General features: G+C 35.6%; 3 protein-coding genes across 5 annotated transcripts in view; 2 read left to right on the top strand and 1 right to left on the bottom strand.

The window, feature by feature from the left end:
- The first annotated feature begins 107 nt into the window (after positions 1-107).
- LOC100883758 (carboxylesterase 1E) lies at positions 108-2858 on the top strand. The gene is made up of 7 exons (XM_003699455.3): positions 108-433; positions 600-882; positions 952-1137; positions 1222-1501; positions 1589-2064; positions 2119-2392; positions 2470-2858. Exons 1-7 carry the CDS (start codon positions 182-184, stop codon positions 2759-2761), a joined length of 2043 nt encoding a protein of 680 aa, XP_003699503.1. The 5' UTR covers positions 108-181; the 3' UTR covers positions 2762-2858.
- On the bottom strand, positions 2796-5874 carry LOC100883871 (proline-, glutamic acid- and leucine-rich protein 1). The gene is made up of 8 exons (XM_012283109.2): positions 5607-5874; positions 5080-5478; positions 4668-5014; positions 4416-4595; positions 4083-4347; positions 3810-4010; positions 3443-3735; positions 2796-3369 (listed from the first exon to the last, which is right to left on the bottom strand). The coding sequence occupies exons 1-8, from the start codon at positions 5718-5720 to the stop codon at positions 2832-2834; spliced, it is 2337 nt and encodes a 778-aa protein (XP_012138499.1). The 5' UTR covers positions 5721-5874; the 3' UTR covers positions 2796-2831.
- Positions 5875-8849: 2975 nt separating this feature from the next.
- The window catches only part of LOC100883420 (uncharacterized), a 76072-nt gene continuing 59105 nt past the window's right edge, over positions 8850-25816 (top strand). Inside the window, exon 1 of one of the 3 annotated variants that reach the window (XM_012283125.2) lies at positions 8850-9246. The gene's annotated coding sequence lies outside the window, so the exon portion shown is untranslated. Of the gene's footprint in view, positions 9247-25408; positions 25612-25816 lie in introns of those variants that run through there. The other 2 variants (XM_012283131.2, XM_003699452.3) reach the window with 2 other exon arrangements.

Raw genomic sequence — 25816 nt, 5'->3', positions numbered from 1 at the left:
CATAATAAAAAATTATTAAATTCATATAAATATTAAAGATATTATAAAATAACTAAAATAGTAAAATTAAAAATATTAATTTTAAGGTTTGTGTTCATAGTTTTCCTGTTTGAGCTCATTATCAATAGCTATATTAACGAAGGAAGCTAGCTAGCTGATTATTTTAGTACAAGCGTTCAAAATGAACACACGTAGCTATATTTTAATTATTGTTTTATGTGCAGTGCTAGTCGAGTCGCATAATTTAAAAAGACAGAAAAGAATTGTTGGTGGCAGAGCAGCTGCACAACCTCCGATCGATGATCCTGTGGTTTACGTGACACGCAACAATCGACAAGCGCGTGTTTTCGGTTCTCGAGATCCGAACAAAGGATTCTATGTCTTTCGTGGGATTCGATATGGACAACCTCCAGTGGGTTCATACAGATTTCAAGTAAGTAACAATAATTCTTATTTACACAGAATATTTAACAATACATTAAAATACTAAATTAATATAGGAAGTGCTCATCAATTTATCAGTTAGCACATCCTGTACGATACCATTATCTGAAATTCAGTTTTCTGGAATACATTTAACAGAAAAAAATTATTTCCAGAGACCCGCGCCTTTGTACTTAGAAGGCGATATTAACGCAACAAAATGGGGTCCTCCGTGTCCTCAGCCAAATCCAAATGGCAAAGGTATCGTAGGAAGTGAAGATTGTCTTTTCTTGAATGTCTTCACACCTATGCTTTCGGATACCAGTGAAGGATATCCGGTATTGATTTGGATTCATGGAGGCGGTTTCAGAAGAGGCTCTGCTTGCCAATATGAGATGAGGAACATAATCAGAAAAAGAGTTGTGGTTGTTTCGATTCAGTACAGATTGGGTACACTCGGTAAATAAAATATATTTTTTTAAATAAAATAAATTTTTTTAATAAATATTGTAACGTAATTATTCGTAGGATTTTTGAGTAACGGTACGCACGAATTACCGGGTAACAATGGAATATTTGACATGATATTGGCGGTCAGGTGGGTGAAGGATTACATTCAATTTTTTGGCGGTGATCCAACGAAAATTGTCGCGTTTGGTCATGGTACAGGGGCCAGTGCTGCTTTCATGCTTGCACTGTCTAATTTCATGAGAGGTAAATAAAATACAACATCGAGGTCATAAAGAAATGAAAGGTCATTGAGATGAAATTCAGACAGAAAGTATTACTAATTTGTAGGCACTTTCAGCGGTTTGATTGCTATGTCAGGTTCAATTTTATCTCACTTCGCAATTGACAAAGATCCTCAAACAACTGCTCAGTTTATAGCTTCGCAAAATGGGTGTCCAACGAATAATGCAGTCGAAATGGTCCGTTGCCTTCGAGAGATATCAGTTGATAAACTAATTGAGGCTGATTCCAGTTTGGAAGCGATTCGCGTAGGTGTTCGAGATTTTGTTTCTGGGTTATCGAATATATTGGGTCCTGGTCCTGTTATCGAGGGTCGCGACGATGGGAGGTACAATCTGTACAGTTAACTCTCGTTATATCGCCGTGGACGGTGTTGAAGAAATATTGAGATAACTCTGACTTGTTTTTGTTAAAGATTTCTTCCCAACATGAACATCGATACTCCAGAGAACTCTTTACAATTTGGAGATTTACCAAAGATTCCACTACTGACTGGTGTTATGAACAACGAAGTAGGAGGAGCAATCTTGGGAGATTACAGAAATATAATTCAAGATAGATTACGATCTAATCCAAACTTTCTGAACGAATATCTTATACCAACTTTACAAAACGCTGTACCAAATTTTGGGAACAAGACGAACTTTGTGCCGGAAGCCTTTAGCAAATATTTGAATATTTTTAATGTGGGAGATGTTTCTGATAGTGTTTCTAAAATAGCGGAAGCTATGGGAGATTCTTTATTTAATGTTCCTGCGTTTTTGACTGTTGAGCATTGGGCCAAGAAGTCTGACGCCTTTTTGTACAGTTTTGATCACAATGGGAAACGAAATTATGGGAGAGACTTTTTACGGGGATGTCCTATAGCGAATGCGAGACACGCTGCAGATGGTATGATAGAGTTTGCTAATTTATAATTAGAATAGTAAGTACAATTCTTTGCAGCTATTACGAGTCACGGCGATGACCTTGGATATATTTTCCAACGTAATACTATTACTGGAGGAACGGTACCAAATTTTGATGAATCGGACGAAGAAGATAAACGCGTGGAAGAAGTCTTTACTGACATGATTGCTGAATTTGCCAGAAATGGAAAGCCGAATATACCTCTTCCGGCTGAAGATGATTTACTTTCGAATTTAACACCAACTTTTTCTAGCGATACCAATCCATTTATCAGTATTACCTCAACCCCTCGGCTCATGCAACAATTCAGGTGATTGTAGTTATAATAGTTTTACATATACTTAACAATTAAGTTATAAAAAACATTCATTTTATCAATTACTTCAGGTTCTGTGAAATAGGGTTATGGACAGGTCTCGCACAACGACTACAATCATCTACTTGTAATTACTTTAAAACTACCTTAGACGTTATAAATTACGGTAAACAAACAGCTCAAAACACCATTAAAAATCCTGTTCAAACGTTGAAGGAAAAAGTTCCAGAAGTTATACCTAATTATACTATTCCAATTAATAACCCAATACCCACGGGTATCAATATTTCCCCCAAAAATACAAAAAGTGGTCATATATTTCGAAGTATGCGACACGGACCACATAGATCACTTATGTGGTAACAAGATATAAAATACTGGACAATAAGATAACATGTTTGTTTTATATTAAAATTGTATTAAATAAAAGTAATTAATCATCTTTCGGTACATCCTGAAACAGTTGTAATATTTCTTCTTCTTCCTTTTCTTTTTCTTGTGGTAAATGTTCCTCACTTGCTTTTGATACTTCAGCGACTTCCAAATTATGATCAGGTTCTTCTGTTGTGTCCATAACTTCAGTATTATTACTTTCATTTTCTTCAGTCACTTGAACAGGTGGTACTGTTTCTTCAGTTTCATTTGTATCATTTACCGGACTAACATCATTCAACTTATCACATGTTTCACTTTCTGCAATACTTGGTTCTTGTTCTTCAACTGTCATTTCCGTTTCTGTCAAACTATTTAATTTCTCTAAAGAATTTTCATTTGTTTCTTCAACTTGTACCTCATCTTCAGTTACATTTTTAACAACAGATTCGTCAATCTGTTCAACATGTGAGTCTATTACTTTTAATTTTTTATTCGATGATGGTTCTGTATCTTCTGCAGTGTTTACAGTATCAGTCTCTATTGTTTCATTATGTTCTTGTACAGGTGGATCAGCAATAAATTCTTTCTCAATAGTTCTTAAAAATAAAAAAAAAAATATTTAATATTAATGTTTTTAAATAGATATTTGTAGATTCTTTTTTTACTTACTCTACTTGAGTCAATTGTATCGATGGAGCATGAGGATGCACGATTTTTTCAATTTCTGCTAATGCTACTTTAGCTTCTTGAGTAATGTGTAAATTACTATCATTTAAAGCCATTTCAAATATTTCTAAAGAATATTGCGTAGGTAAGGGTAGTAAAGAGTGCGGATTCATTTGTAAAGCTCTCAAAACCCTTAGTAATAACAAACGACATTGAGGATGTTGTTTATAAAAATGTTCATCTGAAGAGTTTAGGTAACAATCATATAAGAGGGGTATTGCAGTATTTTGTATAGTCTGAAAGAAGTATTAACATTGTTGAAATTTGTTGAGTACTAATTGAATACATCTAAGTTCTGGAAAAAGTTTACCTTGAAAAATGTTTGCTTTAAAAGAGTCCCACTATTGAAGAATATATTTTGTAATACATTGAGAGCAGCCTCACATATATCTGTGTCTAAACTATGTTCTTTACCAGAGGCTGTTTTGTTACCCAAATGTGTACTTTTTTCGTACTGACTGTCTCGCAAACGTTTTAATGCTCTTTTAGATAAATTATGATTTCGTTGAATCTGTATAACATTAATATATATTTCATGAAATATTAATGTTATGTTCTATTAAAACTCGATTTCCCAACTTACTGTTAATAAAACACGATTTTTTTCTGGCACTACATCTCTTAATATAGAAGGAAGATATTCGTCTGAAACTGTTTCTATGCCTGATAGAGCGTTAGTGTGCATCAACCAAGAGTTGAGACATTTATAAACACTTATCCTTACATTCCTAAATGGTTTATTGCCACTAATTGTTATCTGATCTTCTAGAACTGTTTCTGTCCATTGCAGAGTTTGAAGAAACAGTTCTAATATTCTTGATCCAAATGGTACTAATTGTTCCTTAAATCTGAATATTTTAAATTGAGAAATGTGAAATACGTTTTAGTCATTATTTTCATTTACTTAAATTTTTACCCGCTAATTAATGCTTCTAAGACATTGAGTAACGCAATATGTAAGTGTGGTAAAAGAAGATACAACATTTGTTGTTGAACAGAGGTTTGGTTTTTTAAGTTTGAAGGTTGAATTGCTAGTCCTCTACATAAAACCTTTAAAATCTCTTGAGGAAATACTGTATTTTTTCTCCCAAATCCCCTATAACAATATTTGTTGGTACTTAAAAAGACCTTTTAGCTTATCCTATAAACATCTACACTATTTTCTTACCGTAACATGTGTGATAAATAAGTGCACAAATTTAAAAACCTAAGTTTTTGTTTAAAATAAAATTGAATAACATTTTCTTGGGATATATTGGGTAACTCCAATTTATCCCAAATGTCCACATTTTCTAACTCTATTAAATTAGAAAATAATTCATCCATAATGGTATGTAAACTATTGCAAATAAGTGCTTGATTATATGTCCAAGCAGTATAGCCAGGTTTCGAGGCTGGTGATTTAAATGAACGTTCTGTTGCTTTTGCTAACAGAGTATAACATTTTGCACTAGCACTAACTAAATTCTCTTCTGGAGAATCAATTTGTAATAGAATAATTTTTTTAATAGTTGCCTGGAATCAAAATACTTAATACCTTCCAAAAATATCTTGTTACCCCATTGAAAAAGATACATTACCTGTAAACGTTCAGAAACTTCTGGATACTTATGTAATAATGTGGCAATTAAATAGTATACTGGACCACATTTCCTTTCCAAACTTAAATTATTAATTACATTAACAAGTTGTTTCACATTCTGGGTCGATACTTGTTTCTGTATATCTGGAATTTCTTTCGAATGAGCAATTAAGCATCCAAGAACTTTGCACGATATAGATAACTCTTGAGGAGAACTATGAATGCTTTCTAACACTTGAGTTGCTTTTGATATCCATAATATACAGTATTTCAAAAGCACATCTTTTGAACATTGTGGTAAAATCTTATCCAATATTAATAAACCACTATACCGAGAATGTGAACGGTTCAAATTAGTATTTATTGCTGATATAATAACATTTTGTGCTTTATCAACCTGAAACCAGAAAAAGATACAAACATAATATAGTATCTAAATAAGAAAATAATATGTTTATGTCAAAGTATCACCAAACATGAGTACAAGAATGTAATTATAAAGTATGAATATAAGATTATTCTTACTTCTTCTATATCGAACGGAATATCCCCATTTAAACATATCAAATCTTGTAAAAAGTCTTCATATTCCCTCGAATTATGATCAAAGGAATTAATTAACTCCGTAATTGTTGTCATTTTATTTCTATAACTACACACGTGCTTTTGATAACTTTGACGGATAGGTTAGGTTCGGAAATAAAATTACATTTTTTTAAAATGATATAAACCATTAATTAAGTTTGTATTAATATAGTGTAGGACTAATGAAACTTAATAAGAAAGATATGAATGAGTAGGAAACATATATCAGCAATAAATTTTATAAAAAATATATCATGGAGGAATCATTTCCTTTGGCGCGTAAATTTATATCCCGCCTAAAATTTCAAATTGAGTTTTTCCACCATTGCTTATTTTTTGAAAATCAAATGTTGGAACGTTGGAAATTTTACATTTTGTAGTTTTTGGGATTCAAAATCTTTTAATTTTAGGACTTTGGAATTTTTAAATCTAGAAAATTCAGGATTTTGGGATTCTGGATAAAAGTTTAAGAGCTTCAGTGTGCACGATGAAATATGTTATTACGTTTTCGGGGAAAAATTTTATTTGCTCACAAAATTAATACACGATTTCAGACTTTACATTTAATAAAAAGTATACAGATTTTATTCCTGCATCAAAGGTGAAAAATACAAACTATACATATTTATGAGAGTGCAATTATAAAAAAGAAATTTACTCTAAAATTTAGTTGGATGGATTTGAACTCGCGTGCAAAAACAAGCTTCATTTAGTATTCCAGCGTTTAACCAACCGCTCCACGGTTTTGTAGCCAAAACGCTGTTCATAAAATAGTAAACGTAGTCAGAATGTTAAGCTTTCGGTAACAGGTCTAAAATATTGACCGTCAGCGTCGAAAATCGCATATATGAAGAGGCATAATAACATGCTCTATTAATATGCAAAAACTCATTAAAATCTGAGTGGGTCACTCGGAAAGCTCACCTTGTTAGAAGTAGTTAGAGCGTAGCAAACGTTGTGAATCTTTTACGCAACGCGATTGGCCTCAATCGCAAAAGGAATTATTATGTAATTTTGCGGTGTACTCGGTGGTGACGGTTCAAATATTTCTTCTCATTCCATGAATGCATACAATCACGGCAGCCACCATTCTGTTTGCATTTTTTCGTCGCAGTCATAACAACAGTTCTCTTTTTATCACCATTGAACAAATTTTTTACGTACATGCAAAGTGATACATTCTACGTGGAAAGTAAGACGTATTACATTTTTATTTTACGCAAACATCACCGGTACGTTAATGTATCTCTTTCATGCAAATTTTCGAGTAAATTCTGTAACAGGTGATACTAACAATAAGTGACCATAATTCTCAAAATATCTACGCAGATCAGATACTTGGTATCTTCATATAGAAAACTTTCGTCATAAGTTTATGCAATATGTTATGATCATTCATACTATTTATGTACGTAATTACTCTCATACATATAACAGGTGCAAAATATGTCGACAGTTCGTACTTCCGTCATTCTGATTAAAAGACATCATCTCGTAATCACAATACGCAAACAGTAAATACCACATTTGATTGTTTGCGGACTGTCTCGTTCATGGCCGACGTTTGCCGTAAATTACCGAAAGACGATCGGTTTCTAAATCGGGATTTTTCATTATCTCCGCTACTTGACTATGTCATTTTTGTCTACCTAGGTATCTCGTAAATCAACAAATCAAAACATAATATTATTGTAAATAATATCGTGTACAGTTATACAAACATCTCGTATTAATGGATAATAAAAGATGATAAGGTACATATTTGTAGTTGACAATGGAGTAGAGTATTAGGTAATATGCGGTTGTGATGTAGGCTTTAGAATAAAAATAAACGGAGAGATACTTATAATTGGAACTTGGGTTTAGGATAATCCTGGAAGAGGGAATTTTTAGTTCGAGCGTGGGGAGCATGGTCAGATATGGAGAGAGGTTGGACAAGTCAAATATTGTTTATTTTAAGGTTTGTAAGTGGAATTAGCTTTTGGAAATTTTTAAATTGGGGAATTTAGGGTGATGGGAAATTAAGGAGAGGGGAATTAGGGAGATGGAAATTTGGGAAGATGGGAATTTAAGGAGATGGGAAATTTGGGAGATGGAAAATTAGGGAGATAGGAAACTAGGGAGATGGGAATTTAGGGAGATGGGATTTAGGGAGATGGGAAATTAGGGAGATGGGAATTTAGGGAGATGGGATTTAGGGAGATGGGAAATTAGGGAGATGGTAATTTGAGGAGATGGAATTTAGGGAGATGGGAAACTAGGGAGATGGGAATTTAGGGAGATGGGATTTAGGGAGATGGGAAATTAGGGAGATGGTAATTTGAGGAGATGGAATTTAGGGAGATGGGAAACTAGGGAGATGGGAAATTAGGGAGATGGGAATTTGAGGAGATGGGAAACTAGGGAGATGGGAAATTAGGGAGATGGGAATTTGAGATGATGGGAAATTTGGGAGATGGGAATTTAAAGAGATCGGAATTTGAGGAGATGGGAATTTAGGGAGATGGGAAATTAGGGAGATGGGAATTTGAGGAGATGGGAAATTTGGAAGATGGGAATTAGGGAGATGGGAAATTAGGGAGATGGGAATTTGAGGAGATGGGAAATTTGGAAGATGGGAATTTGAAGAGATGGGAATTCGTGGAGATGGGAATTTGAAGAGATGGAAATTTGTGGAGATGGGAATTAGGAAGATGGGAATTTAGGAAGTTGGGAATTTGGAGATATGGAAATTTAGAGACTTAAGAATTCAAATACTTAAAAATTTAGAGATTTGGTGCATCAGGGAGTAATAAATTTAGAAGTGTGAAGCCATAAGACCTTGAAATTTGGAATTTTAGTATCACAGGAATTTGAAACACAAAATTTTGCAAATTTAAAAATTGAGACAGATGAATCTACAAATCTTGGAACCTTCTACCTATACAAACTTAAAATTCTGACTATTTCCAAATATCTGAAGATTCTCATCCTCCCAGAATGAAAATAACCCCCTCCCACTTGTTCCAAAGGGAACCAGCACCCAACTATAGACACGGAACTGTATAGAGCCCTATAACGCCTACTGTCCATCCTCCTTCCTGACCAGGACAGAAATGTCCTCCCTTTCCCTTCCTCCACTTCACCCACATCCCCTCTTTTCCACCTGGGACTCGCTTCTAGCACTCGTTCTTCCTCCGATCAGTTCCCCTACCTACCGGTGTCCAGTTACGTTGTGGAGAACGTTGTGGACGACAGTTTGTTTGGAGTTTAGTCACACGAGAAATCCCGTTCAATCTTTTCCCATTAACAAAAACACTCGGAACAGTGTCGTATTCGTCGATTGTGCCTTAGTGATCGTGGATAAGTACTCTGTACCGGTTTCCCTTACCGATTTCCTCGGTATACCCATTTACATTCCATACCCACGCGTGGTTTTGCAAGTACGCAGGATTCGGTGCTTTGGTGAACATTTCCATGGAAAAACTGGAGGATCCTCACTGAAGGATCGAGGACAGTCGGTGCTGATATTCCGATCGACTTTCGACAAACGGATCAGGAATGCGGCGGGAATCGTTAATGAAAAATGGACATTAAACAGGTATGTACGCAAGGATAGGAAAATGGACAGTCCCATAACAGCCATATTGAAAAGTGGCCAGTTGTCGAGGGCGGTTAGGTGAGACAGTTAGGAAAGAAAGTCGGGATACACGAGCCGTTTTATTGCCGTTAGTGGCTTCTTTGCTTCCTTTACCGTCCGTGAGAGAGTGGACCCACCTTCTGACAGGTGGAATGTGGGGACCCAACATAGCCGTGGGGACCGACAATCGCGATCGCAGCGACTCGACGCGACTCCTTCAGGTACGTGCCTTTTGCTCAGCCCGCGACCTCATGTCTGTTGCTTTTGTTTTTACTCGTGTTCTAAACAATTTTATGCTGGATAAAATATTTACGCGTTAGGATTCTGTGAACACTCGAGCATTCAGCCATTATTTCAGGCTCTGCGTTTATTATGCATTAGATTGTATGACAAAATTTGTGTGAGTTCACTTCGTTCAATGATTGTATTTGATGGAATGCATAAGGGCTTAATAAAATTGTAAGTTAGGTGGGCATGTGAGGTGCATTACTCCAAATAGGTGTGACATGTTCAGCAAAGTTTATAATTTAGATTAGAATTTTAGTAAAATTAACTAACGTTAACTGATATTAACTAACATTAACTGAAATTGTTAACTAATATTCGTGTATTGCGGACTGTGTGATTTTGATACATTTTAAAGGAATCAATCACAGTTTCAAACTGGAGTTGCGTATGTAACGCTGTTGGCGGTCATTTTATAATTGAGAATGTTTAAAATGGCGGTCATTAGCGCCGGCGCGTTCTTGACAACGTTCAAAATATTTTGTATCGTTTCTACTGGAATAATATAACTTTTGTTCTGGAACATCTTATAACAGAGTTTTCTAGTAACATTCAATGATATTTCCATTGCCATTTACGAGAGATATACACATTCGTGTAAATTTACATTATATTTAGAATACATTAGAGTATGTATATTACTAGACTCTTGGAATCTAGGAACTGCTAGTACATTTCCTCTGGATATTCCTGTTAAAAATGAAGATAAAATTTTGTATTCTTAAATCCATAATTCCCATCTCCTTAAATTCCAATTCTCTAAGCTCTCATTTACCTAAATTTCTATCTCCCTAAATTCCTATATCTCTAAATTCCCATCTCCCTAAATTCTCATCTTCCTAAATCCCATCTCCCTATATTTCCATCTCCCTAATTTCCATCTCCTCAAATTCCCATCTCCCTAATTTCCCATCTCCCTAATTCCCATCTCCTCAAATTCCCATCTCCCTAATTTCCCATCACCCTAATTTCCCATCTCCCTAGTTTCTCATCTTCCTAAATTCCATCTCCTCAAATTCCCATCTCCTTAATTTCCCATCTCCCTAAATTCCCATCTCCCTAATTTCCCATCTCTCTAATTTCCCATCTCCTCAAATTTCCATCTCCCTAATTTCCCATCCCCCTAATTCCCGTCTTCTCAAATTCCCATCTCCCTAATTTCCCATCTCCCTAGTTTCTCATCTCCCTAAATTTCATCTCCTCAAATTCCCATCTCCCTAATTTCCCATCTCGCTAAATTTCCATCTCTCTAAATCCCAACTCCCCAAATTCCCCAATTTCAAAATTTCCAAACTTACCAAAAGATCAAAACTTTCCTATTAAATTTTCTCTGAATAAATATAAATTTAAAGAATAGTCAAATATAGAGTTAAATAATTTACATGATTTACATTTGAAAATTGCAAAAAGGTTAATGAGAAGCTCAACAATTTATCTAGCATTTAAAGGTTGTTAAAGTGATCAAGATTGCGATAAACAAGTCTTTATCCGATAACATTCGGCTGTGATTTCCCGTGGAAATAACGATAAGAGCCCTAACATCTTACTTCAATTACCTTCGAGAAATGCAAAGCGTCGTTATTGATATAGTTTCTTGTACGTTCAATAAGGTTAAGCAAACGAGTTTCCAGTTGCTGTAAATATCCGGTGCTTTTAGGAAGCTGTTACTAATTAAACGTTCCAACAACCTGTTCTTTCGTTTAATTAATTGTCTTGATACATGTATACGTGTATATGAAAGATTTAACGCGGTAGATTTGACTTTCACCCAACTGCACTACTTTCACCGAACCTCTTATACGTAAGAAAATTTCGAAACGAAAAACTCTTCTTTTAATCATGATCGAATTTACAGTTATGAAAGTCTTTGGACGTATGAACATGTTTCGATAGGAATCTATTGTAATTTGTTGTGACATTTAATTTATATGATGAGATTAACGCATGGTTCGATTGAGTGTCGGTTAATTATTTTTTAGGTTAGGTTCTTTGTTAGGTTAGGTTACTTGTTAGGTTGGGTTACTTGTTAAGTTAAGTTACTTGTTAGGTTAGGTTATTTGTTAGGTGGGGTTACTTGTTAAGTTATGTTACTTGTTAGGTTAGGTTAGGTTATTTGTTAGGTGGGATTACTTGGTAAGTTATGTTACTTGTTAGGTTAGGTTATTTGTTAGGTGGGGTTACTTGTTAAGTTATGTTACTTGTTAGGTTAGGTTATTTGTTAGGTGGGGTTACTTGTTAAGTTATGTTACTTGTTAGGTTAGGTTAGGTTATTTGTTAGGTGGGATTACTTGGTACGTTATGTTACTTGTTAGGTTAGGTTATTTGTTAGGTGGGGTTACTTGTTAAGTTATGTTACTTGTTAGGTTAGGTTATTTGTTAGGTGGGGTTACTTGTTAAGTTGCGTTACTTGTTAGGTTAGGTTAGGTTATTTGTTAGGTGGGGTTACTTGTTAAGTTATGTTACTTGTTAGGTTAGGTTATTTGTTAGGTGGGGTTACTTGTTAAGTTACGTTACTTGTTAGGTTAGGTTAGGTTATTTGTTAGGTGGGGTTACTTGTTAAGTTATATTACTTGTTAGGTTAGGTTATTTGTTAGAATCCATTTTATGAATATTGAGACTTTTAGGTATTTTCATTAAGTATTAAAAATTATTATGAATCACTTAAAGTCAGTTTTATGACATTTTGATGTAATTAAATAGTGTCAGAATTTTCCATATTATTATATATTTACATATTAAATGAAATAGAAGCAGCACATTCACAATGTTGTGTCATAACAAGTTTGAAACAAGTGCGTGGTTTTATTATCCTCAGGTGTGCCATAGAAATTTTGTTTTTCTGTGTCGAGCCATTTGTTACAGCTGGGATTAGACGACCTTCACTCTTTGCATAAGAGGATCAATTTTATTGTACACATGCGAATGTATATTAATTGAACATCTCGAATTGTTACCTCTTTAACAAGTAATCAAATTTGTTTGTTACAAATAACTTTCATCGTATGAAAATAAAAGCAAATTTATTCAGACCAGTCTGATCAAATTTAACCTACTTAACTTCACATTCATATACTCTAAATTGCCATTTTTAAAGTGCTAAATGTTTAAAATATTAAAATTGCACACCAGTAAGAATTTTGCAAAAGTCTAAAAAAAAATATAAAAATTTTAACATTGACATAAAAATGAAAATCCTCTGATTTATCAAAATTGCAAACACAAAACTAAATATAGAATTTTAGTAAAAAAAACAACATGGACACATGGTTGAGGTAGCATGAAATAAGAAGTTTTTTATATAAAATATTCTTGTATCATCTCATCTCCATTATAAATTACCTTGCAATTTCATTAATCTGAATATTTCTTTATTTATGTCGTGAGCGTGTAATCTTCGCCTGGAAGAAAAAGTTATCGGATATCTCACCAGAATATTTCTTCGTGAGCATGCGATGAACTTTTCAAAATTCGTGATGAATATCGGCCGCGAACGAAAAAAAATGATAGTAACGGAATTTTACTAAAGTTGATCACATTCAACAGGTTCTACTTCAACAAAGATACCGACGCGTTGATAAATATTGATAGGGTAAACGGAGTTTAAACGTAATTTGCATTACTAGCTTTTCATGCATAAATGAAACCGCTGGTGCGTTTACATTTGCGGCTTATGTATTTGAACTTTGCTTTATTAGTTTCTTATTATTCTGTATGCTTTTATCGTCTGCTTTGTAATTCCATTGAACAATTAACGCTTCGATGTGAATTTGAGAATTTGGGGAAATGAGGACTAGGGAATTTGAGAATTTGGGGATTTGAGTACTAGGAAATTTGAGAACTTGGAGTTTTCAGAATTTATGGGATTTTGGAAACTAGGGAATTTGAGAATTTGGAGACTTAAGTACTAGGGAATTTGAGAACTTGGGGTTTTCAGAATTTTGGGGATTTTGGGAACTAGGGAATTTGAGAGTTTGGGGATTTGAGTACTAGGGAATTTGAGAATTTGGAGTTTTCAGAATTTTGGAGATTTTGGGAACTAGGGAATTTGAGAGTTTGGGGATTTGAGTACTAGGGAATTTGAGAATTTGGAGTTTTCAGAATTTATGGGATTTTGGAAACTAGGGAATTTGAGAATTTGGAGACTTGAGTACTAGGGAATTTGAGAATTTGGAGACTTGAGTACTAGGGAATTTGAGAATTTGGAGACTTGAGTACTAGGGAATTTGAGAATTTGAAGACTTGAGTACTAGGGAATTTGAGAATTTGGAGACTTGAGTACTAGGGAATTTGAGAATTTGGAGACTTGAGTACTAGGGAATTTGAGAATTTGGAGACTTGAGTACTAGGGAATTTGAGAATTTAGGGTTTTCAGAATTTTGGGGATTTTGGGAACTAGGGAATTTGAGAATTTGGGGATTTGAGTACTAGGGAATTTGAGAATTTGGGGTTTTCAGAATTTTGGGGATTTTGGGAACTAGGGAATTTGAGAATTTGGGGTTTTCAGAATTTTGGGAATTAGGGAATTTGAAAATTTGGGGATTTGTGTACTAGGGAATTTAAGAATTTGGGAACTTGAGAACTAGGCAATTTGAGAATTTTGGGATTTGAGAACTTAGGGAATTCGGTACTAGGGAATTTGAGAATTTGGGGATTTGAGTACTAGGGAATTTGAGAATTTGGAGATTTAAGAACTAGGGAAATTGAGAGTTTGGGGATTTAAGAACTTGAAAGCTTTGAAATTTTGGGAATTTGACAATTTAACAATGTCTCAATTTCTCAATATAACAATTTGAAAATTAAAAAAAAATTTTGATAATTTGTCAATTTGAAATTAAAAAAATTTAAAACCTAAAAATATTAAAACCTCCTATAATTTGTTACTCTTTCTTCAAACACCAATTACCTATCATTAACCAAATTTCTAACAAACGTGTATTTAAGTAATTAATTAAAAATACCTACTATGTATCACCATTAATATCTTTTTTTTGGTATATTATTAACGATATCATGTAATACGTATGAATTTCAAATGCATTGTAATTGCAGTTTCTGTTCTCAATCTCGTTTGTTATTACACCTGCTGAATGATATATCGCGTATGGCTGCATTAATGTGTCCGTAAATTATAGATTAGTACACGCGATTCGGTGTATAGATAGTTCACTTTAACGAGTATTAGCGTCGTATCACTATTTCACGAGTATTAGATCACCGAATTAGTATTGAAATATTTCATTGATCGAATTATTATGTAATACACGTTTTTAAACGGTGCCGAAGAAGTAGGTGTAAACAGTAATTAACTACCGTTTTTTTCTTTATATTCGTCTTTTTCCACTATAAAAAGTTAGTTCCCCGATGAATTCATTTTCTTTTACTGCTGTATAATTAATCAGTATGGGCGCTATTATCGAGTGTAATTATGATTACAACGTTTTAATGGATCATGCTTTCGTTTCTTTTGGATGTAAATCTTTTTGTTTGACACCTGTCGATGACTTATAGAATAATTAGTATTGTTGTACTTCTTTGTTCGGAGAATTTTTTACTAAATTTCTAAGTTTAATCATTTCTATATATTTGTTCGACAATTTCATGTTTAATAATTTCTACAAGTTCGACGATTTCGTGTTTGATAATTTCTACATTTTATTGGATGATTTCTTATTTGATAATTTCCAGAATTTATGCAATCATTTCTTATTTGATAATTTTTACAAATTTATTCGATAATTTATAAATTTCTAACGTTTTATGTTTAAAAATAATATACTGCAAAATTCTTAAATTAAAAACAAGTCTAAGTTGCCAAATATATAAATTTATAAATTTATAAACAATATAAAATATTGATTCGAGACTTGTTCGCAGTCCCACAAAAAAATTTAGTTCATACCCATCACTAGCTCAAGACTTGTTTGCAGTCCCACAAAAAGTTTAGTTCGTACCCATCACTAAGTTTGAAACTTGTTCGCAGCCCCACAAAAAGTTCAGTTCATACCCATCACTACATGTGTCATTACAACTAACGAACTGACATTTTCTACAACTTTCTTCCTGCATTTCCTGCAATCTCCACAATGTACTCTTTCGAGACACCTTGTGTAACTCCGAAGCATTCCAGCCATGACAGTGTATCCGTAACAGAATACGAAAGAGCGACTACCTTGGTCTTAGGACAAGGTCGATATAATTCTCAGGCACGGTATTTAATCGAGACTTCCTAGCTAATTTCTACGTTTCACGGAATTGCTGCAACAGCACCGAGTTTCTTATTTTTACCCTTTCACTGTAATGCGATAATTAGCACTCGACACGATCACGCGTGATTCACTTCGCAGTCCTAGATCCTTTTACAAATATAAGAGGCAGATATCGGGAGTTACGTAAGAGTAGGGAGATAACTGGTGACGCGGAAATCATTATTAGCAGGGTACAGTCGGGAATGAAATGGATTTTATGGAGAGAAAGTGGGATTATGGGGTTATTGGGTTTTGGGTGATGGGTGAGTGTGGGAATTTGGGAATATGGGAATTTGGGAATTTTGGGATTTGGGGATTTGGGGATTTGGAGGTTCAAGAATTTGGAGATGGGAGAATTTGGGAATTTTAGAATTTGGAAAATGGAGAAATTAGGGGCTTGAGAATTTAGGGGTGTGAGGATTTGAAGATTTGAGAATTTGGGAATTTGAGAATTTAGGGGTGTGAGAGTTTTGGGATTTGAGAATTTGGAAAACTGAGAAATTAGTGATGTGGGAATTTGGGGGTGTGAGAATTTGGAAAACTGAGAAATTAGCGATATGGGGATTTGGGGATGTGAGAATTTAGGGGTGTGAGAATTTGGAAAACTGAGAAATTAGTAATGTGGGAATTTGGGGGTGTGAGAATTTGGAAAACTGAGAAATTAGTAATGTGGGAATTTGGGGATTTGAGAATTTGGAAAATTGCCAAATCAGGAATTTGAGAATTTAGAAATCATCAAGCTTTTAATTTTGTGAATTAACAATTTGAGAACTGAAAAATTATAAACATTGAAAATTAAAAAATTGACCATTCATAAACTTTGACAATTTAAAAAATTTGAAAAATTATAAACATTGAAAATTTAAAAATTGAGAATTTATAAACTTTGTGAATTTAAAAAATTCCAGAATTGTAATGTTTTTTTTTCGCAAAATATTTCTTCTTATCTAAAGTTTATCCTCGAATGTACTTCAATGTACATATACAGCGAACACACGGAAGTTTCTACGTTTATCGAATACCCGATGTTCATTGATGACGTCGATGAACCTTTGTTCTTGTTACACTTGTGCAACCGTTAGATTACTTCTTTCTTGAATAGTAGTTCCAGGAATTCAATGCATCTCGAACGGCTCGTCATCGCAAATGATAGGGCAATAATTTCTTTGGAACGTGCAGCGTGTGTTAAGATGCTGTATGGTTAAATTGTTTGTGAAACAAGCCGGCGAGTGTTTTGTAAATTAGTAGTCATTTTCCAACACCACTTTTTATTGCTGCTATTAACCGTATGGCACGCGCAATAGAAATGTTCACACCATTTGTACTACTATGGTGTACGATTGAAACATGTACATATATTGTTATGATACTTCTCTTATTAAATTTTACAATTTTGGTAATTTAAGATTGCAAGGATGTATGGAATGATGAAATGTTGGAATAAGGAGGGTTTAGGAATTTGGGGGTTTGTGAAGTTTTGGGGATGTGGATAGATGTGGAGGAATGAGTTGGAAAGTGATTGATGTGATAGTGATTTGGGGATGTAGAGATTTGGGGGTGTGGGGATTTAGGGATGTGGGAATTTGGGGATGTGGAAATTTGGGGATGTGGGAATTGGAGGATGTGGGAATTTGGGGATGTGAGAATTTGGAGATGTCGGAGTTTGGGGATGTGGGAATTGGAGGATGTGGGAATTTGGGGATGTGGGAATTGGAGGATGTGGGAATTGGAGGATGTGAGAATTTGGAGACGTGAAAATTTGGGGGTGTGGGAATTGGAGGATGTGGGAATTTGGGGATGTGAGAATTTGGAGACGTGGAAATTTGGGGATGTGAAAAATTCGGGATGTGAGAATTTGGAGATGTGGGAATTTGGGGATGTGGGAATTGGAGGATGTGGGAATTTGGAGACGTGGAAATTTGGGGATGTGAGAAATTCGAGATGTGAGAATTTGGAGATGTGGGAATTTGGGGATGTGGGAATTGGAGGATGTGGGAATTTGGGGATGTGAGAATTTGGAGACGTGGGAATTTGGGGATGTGGGAATTTGGGGATGTGAGAATTTGGAGATGTGGGAATTGGGGGATGTGGGAATTGGAGGATGTGGGAATTCGGGGATGTGGGAATTGGAGGATGTGGGAATTTGGGGATGTGAGAATTTGGAGACGTGGAAATTTGGAGATGTGGGAATTTAGGGATGTGAGAATTTGGAGACGTAGGAATTTGGGGATGTTGGAATTTGGAGACGTAGGAATTTGGGGATGTACCGACTTGTGGACGTAGGAATTTGGGGATGTTCCAATATGAAGATATAGTGATTTAGGGATGTGCCGATCAAAATGAAATCAAAATCACTAGAAACTTTAGAAATCCAAATACTCAAAACCCAAAAAGCGTGAAGGTCTAAAAGCCAATTCTAAAATATGCAAATGTAAACTTTCAAATTCAAAGTTAGTTAGAATTTGTGAACCAACCGATGAATCAGAAGCATGAATAATAAAAGAACAAATCTACACTCGGTAAAGTATAATTGCAGCAGACGAACGATTAAATATTGCACATACTTGAGAATAATACTCGTCGCGATAAAACTGATACGGTTATTTGAACACCGACGTTTAATTTTCATTGACTCAACGCGACAGATAAAGGCCGAGAGAAAGGTGAAGAGCGCGAGAAGAAATAGCCAGACGGAGAAGTAACCTTGCGTAATCGAGTTGACCCTATGAGGCGATTATCCAAATTGGAAGGTCTCGTGGATCGCTCTGAATCATGACTTATTCTTGAGCTCGTGTTACTCGAGCATAGTACACGTAATATCGTTTATCTCGCGACGAATGTGCGTTTGATATATGGTCGTTTTCATCCTTATTTAGTATCGGGCCTTAAAAAAATATTTTACAAACTTTTCTATATTAGTACTGCAAGGAAACATGTGCATGTCTTATGTCGAGCATATGTATCCCTAAATTTATAAATCCCTAGATCCTCAGGTCTTTGGATGTCCTCAGAAATCTCTAGATATTAGAGACTAGTTAGAGACTAATACAGACTGATATCTCTAGATATTAGAGATTATAGACATTTTTAAATGTTCCTAGAAATCAGTAGACACTCACGAATGTCTATAGACGTACCCTGATGACTATTAATGTCCCTAGGTATTCCTGAAAATTTCCAAATATCTCTGGATATCCCCAAATATTCGTAAACATCTCTAAATATTCCTAGCTGACTCCGAGTATTTCTGGATATCCCTAGGAATCTTTATGATTCCCTATGTATTTCTAGGTACCTCTAGATATTCTCAAGTTTCAATAGATATTCCTGGATATCCCTAAATAGCCCGAGACGTCCCTAGATACCTCTGGATACCCCTAGACATCCCTAAATAGCTCGAGACGTCCCTAGATATCTCTTAATACTCCTAGATATCCCTAAATAGTTCAAGACGTCCCTAGACACCTCTGAACACCCCTAAATATCCCTAAATAGCCTTAAACGTCCCTAGATACTTCTGCATACCCCTAGATTTCTCTAAATATCCCTAGACATCCCACGATACCTCTGAATACTTCTAAATATCCCTAGACATCCCTCGAAGTACCTAGATATCTCTAAATATCCCCAGATAACCCTGATATCTTTACACACCCCTAGATCTTCCTAGATATTCCAATATAATCATACTGAAACCCCAGGTGTATTCAAATATCCCCAGGTACTCGTAACTCCCTAGTTTCCTACGTTCTATAGTTGTTAATCCAAATGAACGTGATTCGAAGATATACGTGAACATTTATCGTGACGTCAATCGTGCGAAGGGTGATGCTAATACTAAGTGCAGAAATATGATGTGCAACTGAAACGTTTAGCTAACACATATCTAGACGTTTAATTAAGCAGCGTCGTGAGCAACAGTTGACGACATCCACGTAAACACGTACATTATAAATATCATCGATCATAATAGATCGTCATATACGATAACGAACCACGCAACGTGAAACGAATAACACGCGAATCTGGTATCAGATAATCTAATTCAATGATGTTACATTCGCCTTCGAGTAAGGTCGATTTCGCAATTTTATTCAGAAATGTGACTCAAAAGTGGACGACATTTTTATATCCTTTTTAGTAATCAAATCACTGGACGAGGTTTCTGTATCTTGTACGATGTTAGCAGTCATCTGTCTTCCGAGAATCATGTGATACCAGATCGCAAAAAAGAAGTAATAAAATATCGTCTATAATGCCGAACAAGTTCCCGGTATTAACTAACGTTTAACATATGCGCGACAGAAGGAGACTGTTGCACTTCGCGTGTTTTCAGTCGCTTCGAAAGTTGCAATTAATGTTTTTATGGTAAATTTTGCTACGTTGTTTTAACGTTGCGTATAAAATCTTAATTTCGGATGCATGTAAAGGAATAGCGATACAAGTCCTCGTTATATTGCCGACACCGTTCTCCTACCAACAAATGTTACATCGCCATGCAAGTATCATTATTACGCCGTTTACGTCGCCATGACTTATTTATTACCACGTGTTATATTGCCTTAGTGTTATTACAATGCGTTCATTACTGCTACTCGTTGCTATTACTACGCGTTATTGTCGCGCATTACATTGCCAAAACGTTGTCATCATTACACGATTTTAATACCATGTCTTATATCGCCACGCGTTATTATTAGCATGCTTTATATCGCCATGCGTTATTATTACCAACCATTACTATTGCTACGCGTTATTATTGCTACGTATTATATTGCCATACGTTATCATTACTACCCATTACACTTGATACGCGTTATTATTATCTCGCATTATATTGCCATACGCTATTATCATTACGCATCATTATTACCACGCTTTATATCGCCACGCAATATTACCTCTCATTACTACTGCTGTACTATATTACTATCATGAATCATTTTGTCATGTGATCTATTGTTAAACGTTATATAGCCGTTACATGACCACGTGTTATATAGCCGTAAGTTACATAATCATATAAAGCCACGTGTTATATGGCCATGTGATACCTAGGTGGTATATGACGAGGCGTTTCTTAGACTTGTGTTATATAGCCACGGGTTACATATTCACTTGTTATATGGCCATGAGTTATATAGCCACGCGTCATGTTGTCAGGTGTCATACAATGATGTGTTATATAGCCATACGTTATAAGATCATGCGTTAAATAACCACACGTTATAGGACCATGCGTTATATAGCCACACGTTATGTGACCATGTGTTATATGACCATATGTGATATGGCAACCCATTGCATGGCTACATGTTACACAATTACATATTATATAGTCATAAGTTATACAGCCACGCGTCAGATAGTCATGTGTCATATAAGCATGTGTTATATACCCACACGTTATATGACCATGCGTTATATGACCATATATTGTATATTAACCAATTACATGGCTATGTGTGACATTATCAGACATTACATAGTCACGAGTTATACATATAGCTACGAGTTATAGAGCCACGCGTTATATGGTCATACCTTACCTACGTGTTATATTTCCATATGCTATATGACCACCATTGCCATATGTTATTATAGTCCCGCAGTGTGTCATCACACATCGTATCGCCATGTGTCATCCTATGCTATCGCCATATTATCAACGTTCTTTATTATCGACACTCATTGTTACCACTCGCTATATCGCTACTGTATTCAAATCACACTGCGATCATGCCACAGCTTAGATAAATCGAAAGATTCGCGAACCCTGCCGGCGTTGACAGAATTCTGACAATGAACCGCTGCAAGGAAGACTCCATTTCTAAAGCCAGTTTCAAGAGCTTTCCGCTTCCGCAACCCCATGTTGCGATATTTTACCGTATTGAATTTGTATGCTTGCGCAGTAGCTGCATACATTCCGGATAGACAGGTGAGTTTCGACTTTCCTCGTGCAATCGTATCATGCGTTTCGAATAGTCTCGCCAATAGAAAATGTACTTACGTCCGAGTATTTTGCAAACGAGTGAAAATCGTCGTTTCTATTTTAACATTCAGCGCGCACCCGTTTATCGTTTCTACGTGCAAACGCGGCGATGCCTTTCGCGCGATATTCAACGGCCAGCACGGAATTCGCGATTTCGTCGCTTTTGCAATAATACGTGTATATTAACAAGGTGCCGGGTGAACGTGCCCGACGAGCATTAGCGACAATCGGTTCGTTGGAATCGAACGGGGAAACGCGTGCGAAATACACGCGTGACGGAATCGAGGAAAAAAGGATTAGAATCGTCAAAGCAAACTTTCCCGTTGCATGTTCAATTAAATCGGACAATTTTTCCCCGACGAAACAAACCACCCCTTCGGTAACCCTTCGTTAGATTCTTCCTTTTAAAATAAAACACACAACTTTATATAAATACCAATGATAAAGTATAAAGATAATAACTAATTAAGCAAATTGATGTCATGATAAAATGTACTCTTCCCTGAACTGTCGCCATTTTGTCGAATTTACGACGTCGGAAAATTTTAATAAGTCAAATGTAATAATTGTGTTCATTTCTTAATAGAAGACTTGAGAGACTGACCATTGTGAAATTTATAATAGGTACTTAAATAAATAAAAAGCATTAAAATCTGAAGGTTAAATTCAACATTAAAATGGTGACTAACGAGCTATTAAAAAATGATTTTTTCTTATTTGAGAAAGGGGAATGTCCCCAGGAAGAGAAAGAAATGCGACGAACTTTCACCAAATTACAAACGATGGACGGCGAAAGTTGTTATTCTTTATGTCGCTGTGCAAAATTCTGACGCGAGTGATGTAACGTTACGAGCTTTCTTTCGAACAATCCATTTCTTTATTTGCATGCTTTGGTCACGGTGTTTCTGGTGCGTTCCACACTCTAATGGAGCTCTGCGATCTCAAAATTACACCTTATAGCAACAATATTGATTCTATGACTTCGAGAACAAATAACGGCATTTGGATTTCTCTGTTTATATAAGAAAATGATCGAAAGTGGCGTAATAAGTAGAGAAATTATTCAAGTACTTTCTTCGAAGTCTCTGTTGACTTTTGAACGAATAAAAAAGTCGTGATGTGGAGTTTTTTCTATACTTTCGATCATCTGATAGAGAAGTATTATAAATCGGTGTTAATCAACGTTTAACTAACTTGCAATTTTTTGCTACATACAACAGTGTTGAAATACTTCCCCTTTGATAAAAAAATCGAAGTTAATTGCAGGTTTTTAAGTGGTGATATAACAGGTTGTTACAAAATGTCATAATTGCTGAAACAGCAGAAAACGGCAATATAACGAGAGTCTACTGTATACATCTATTTTTACGTACACAGTATTCTAACCAAGAAAATAATCTAAATTATGTATCTAATCTAAATTACACACAAAAAAATTTTATCTCACACTAAAAAAATAATCTGCCTCGATATGATTTATTTTATTTTTAATTAAGAACCCAACCAATAATTTATCACGGAACCTTAACAAACGGAATAAGCATAAAATAATAAAAATTTAAATAACATAATTAATAAAAATTTTCATTAATTAACTCTTCAAACAAAGCGTCCAATTATTTTCATTCCCCCGAAAAGAGTACAAAAATTCCATCCAATTAAAAATCGCGCAGCAATAGAAATCGCGATAATTGCACAATTTTTTCCAATTTGAAAAGTGCAAAATAGTGAAACGCGCGAGCGATCCAGTTTGCAAAATATGTAAAAATGTGCGTGCATTCAAATTTAATATCAGAGTAATTAAAGATGGCGACGCGTGTGATAAAAGCAGGTAGTTACACGATCAGCTAAACTCATTGCGGTGTTGATAAAGATATAATTTAACGCGATCAATAATCCGTCCGATCGCCGGGACCCGTTACGCTTTCCTTGACACTGGTTCTATCAAATCAAATTAGCAACGTACAAACACGGCAACCACTTTCGCAAACTCCCATTACCTTCGTGAGTCTAGCGTAACAGAACGGGGAGATTTGGAACGCGAGCCAAACACATCTCATTCATCCGTTCCAAAAAAAAAAGGGAGAAAAAAGGGAACGTATATATACGTTCGGGTACCAGTTCCGCCTGTATTGTTCCTGGTCGCAGACACGCACACGTGCGGACGCGCAATTTGAACAGATACGTGTGCGCGCCGTGTGTATACAGTGCGTATCAAAAGTCCTGAAACGGTCATTTATCTTGGAACGTATCGGTTTATCGGGAAACTGCTACGAATAGAGCTGTGTGGCCAACTTTGTATATTCGGGCTTTAGAATTTCTAGTACGATTTGTGTTGAAAGTTTGAGTAATTCGAATGTTTGAATGATGGTATAGTCTGAACATTGGGATAGCTGAATTCTAGATTGGAATTTGCTGTTTGAATTCTGGTGATTGAATGTGTGGGTTTTTTAATTAATATTCCAATTTCAAAATGTGGAGTTGGGGAATTTGGGTATTGGGAATTAGGAAATGAGGAATTGGAAATTGTGAAATTGAGGAATTGAGGAATTGTGGAATTGGGAATTGGGGAGGTGTGGAACTGGGGAGTTGTGGAATTGGGAATTGTGGAATTGAGGATTTGTGGAATTGGGGAGTTGTGGAATTGATAGTTGTGGAAGTGGGGATTTGTGGAATTCGGAATTGTGGAATTGGGGTGTTGTGGAATTGGGAATTGTGAAAGTGGGGATTTGTGGAATTGGGAATTGTGGAATTGAGGAGTTGTGGAATTAGGAGTTGTGGAAGTGGGGATTTGTGGAATTGGGGAGTTGTGGAATTGGGGAGTTGTGGAATTGGGGAGTTGTGGAATTGGGAATTGTGGAATTGGGGAGTTGTGGAATTGGGAATTGTGGAATTGGGGAGTTGTGGAATTGGGAATTGTGGAATTGGGGACTTGGGGAATTGGAAATTGTGGTATTGGGGAGTTATGGAATTGGAGACTTGTGGAATTGGGAATTATGGAAATGGGAATTGTGGAATTGGGAATTGTGGAATTGGGGACTTGTGGAATTGGGGACTTGTGGAATTGGGGAGTTGTGGAATTGGAGACTTGTGGAATTGGGAATTGTGGAATTGGGGACTTGGGGAATTGGAAATTGTGGTATTGGGGAGTTATGGAATTGGAGACTTGTGGAATTGGGAATTGTGGAATTGGGGACTTGGGGAATTGGGACTTGTGGAATTGAGGAGTTGTGGAATTTGGAATTGTGGAATTGGGGAGTTGTGGAATTCGGAATTGTAGAATTGAAAGCATAACAATTTGCAATTTCAAACTTCAAAAATTCACAAGTTCCCAAAATTTGCAAATATATTTCAGAAAAATTAAGCTTCGAAAGAAACCTATTTAAGAATGAACAAATTTATATCAGAGAACTAGCTTCTACTCTTAATAATCATAAACACACCCACAGTACGAATCGCGTCGACTAAAAGCTTCATTTGACCAATAACATTTTGAAAAAAGCAATATTACTGGTTCAGTTTTGTTCGTCACTGTACCTACGCGCAAGGTGGTCGATCGTTGACCAATCGCGTGGCGAGTAGTTAGGCGCCGTCGGTAGTCAGACTCGAACGTCGCACGAAAGCTCACAGTTGCGCCAGTTGGTGTCTGACCGTCGCGCGAGTAACGTGTAACCCGCGTTCATTGTGCTTTCCACAAATCGTACGAATATTGTCGGCTTCTCTGTGACTGAATATTTTGTGCACGGCGTGACTGATAAGCTCTGGTGCTAAGGGAACATAAGCATTTCGGTGGTCAAAACAAAGGTATGCGCTTCTTTATTAAATATTATTGATAACTCACTGTGCAGGGATTTGGAATTTATAGGACTGAGATTGTACGGAGCTTCTTATAAACATGATATCATTTTTATGTTTTCATTCATAATTTGAGAAATTAAAATTTCAGTGCTTTTTAATTGTAGTTCGGGGCTTTTGGTGTGTATTATTAAATTTTATATTATTCAATTTA

This window comes from Megachile rotundata, chromosome 2 (assembly GCF_050947335.1).
Source record: "Megachile rotundata isolate GNS110a chromosome 2, iyMegRotu1, whole genome shotgun sequence".
Taxonomy (NCBI): Eukaryota; Metazoa; Arthropoda; class Insecta; order Hymenoptera; family Megachilidae; genus Megachile; species Megachile rotundata.
Note: the sequence above shows the minus strand (reverse complement) of the source record. Positions and strands in the feature narration are given on the sequence as shown.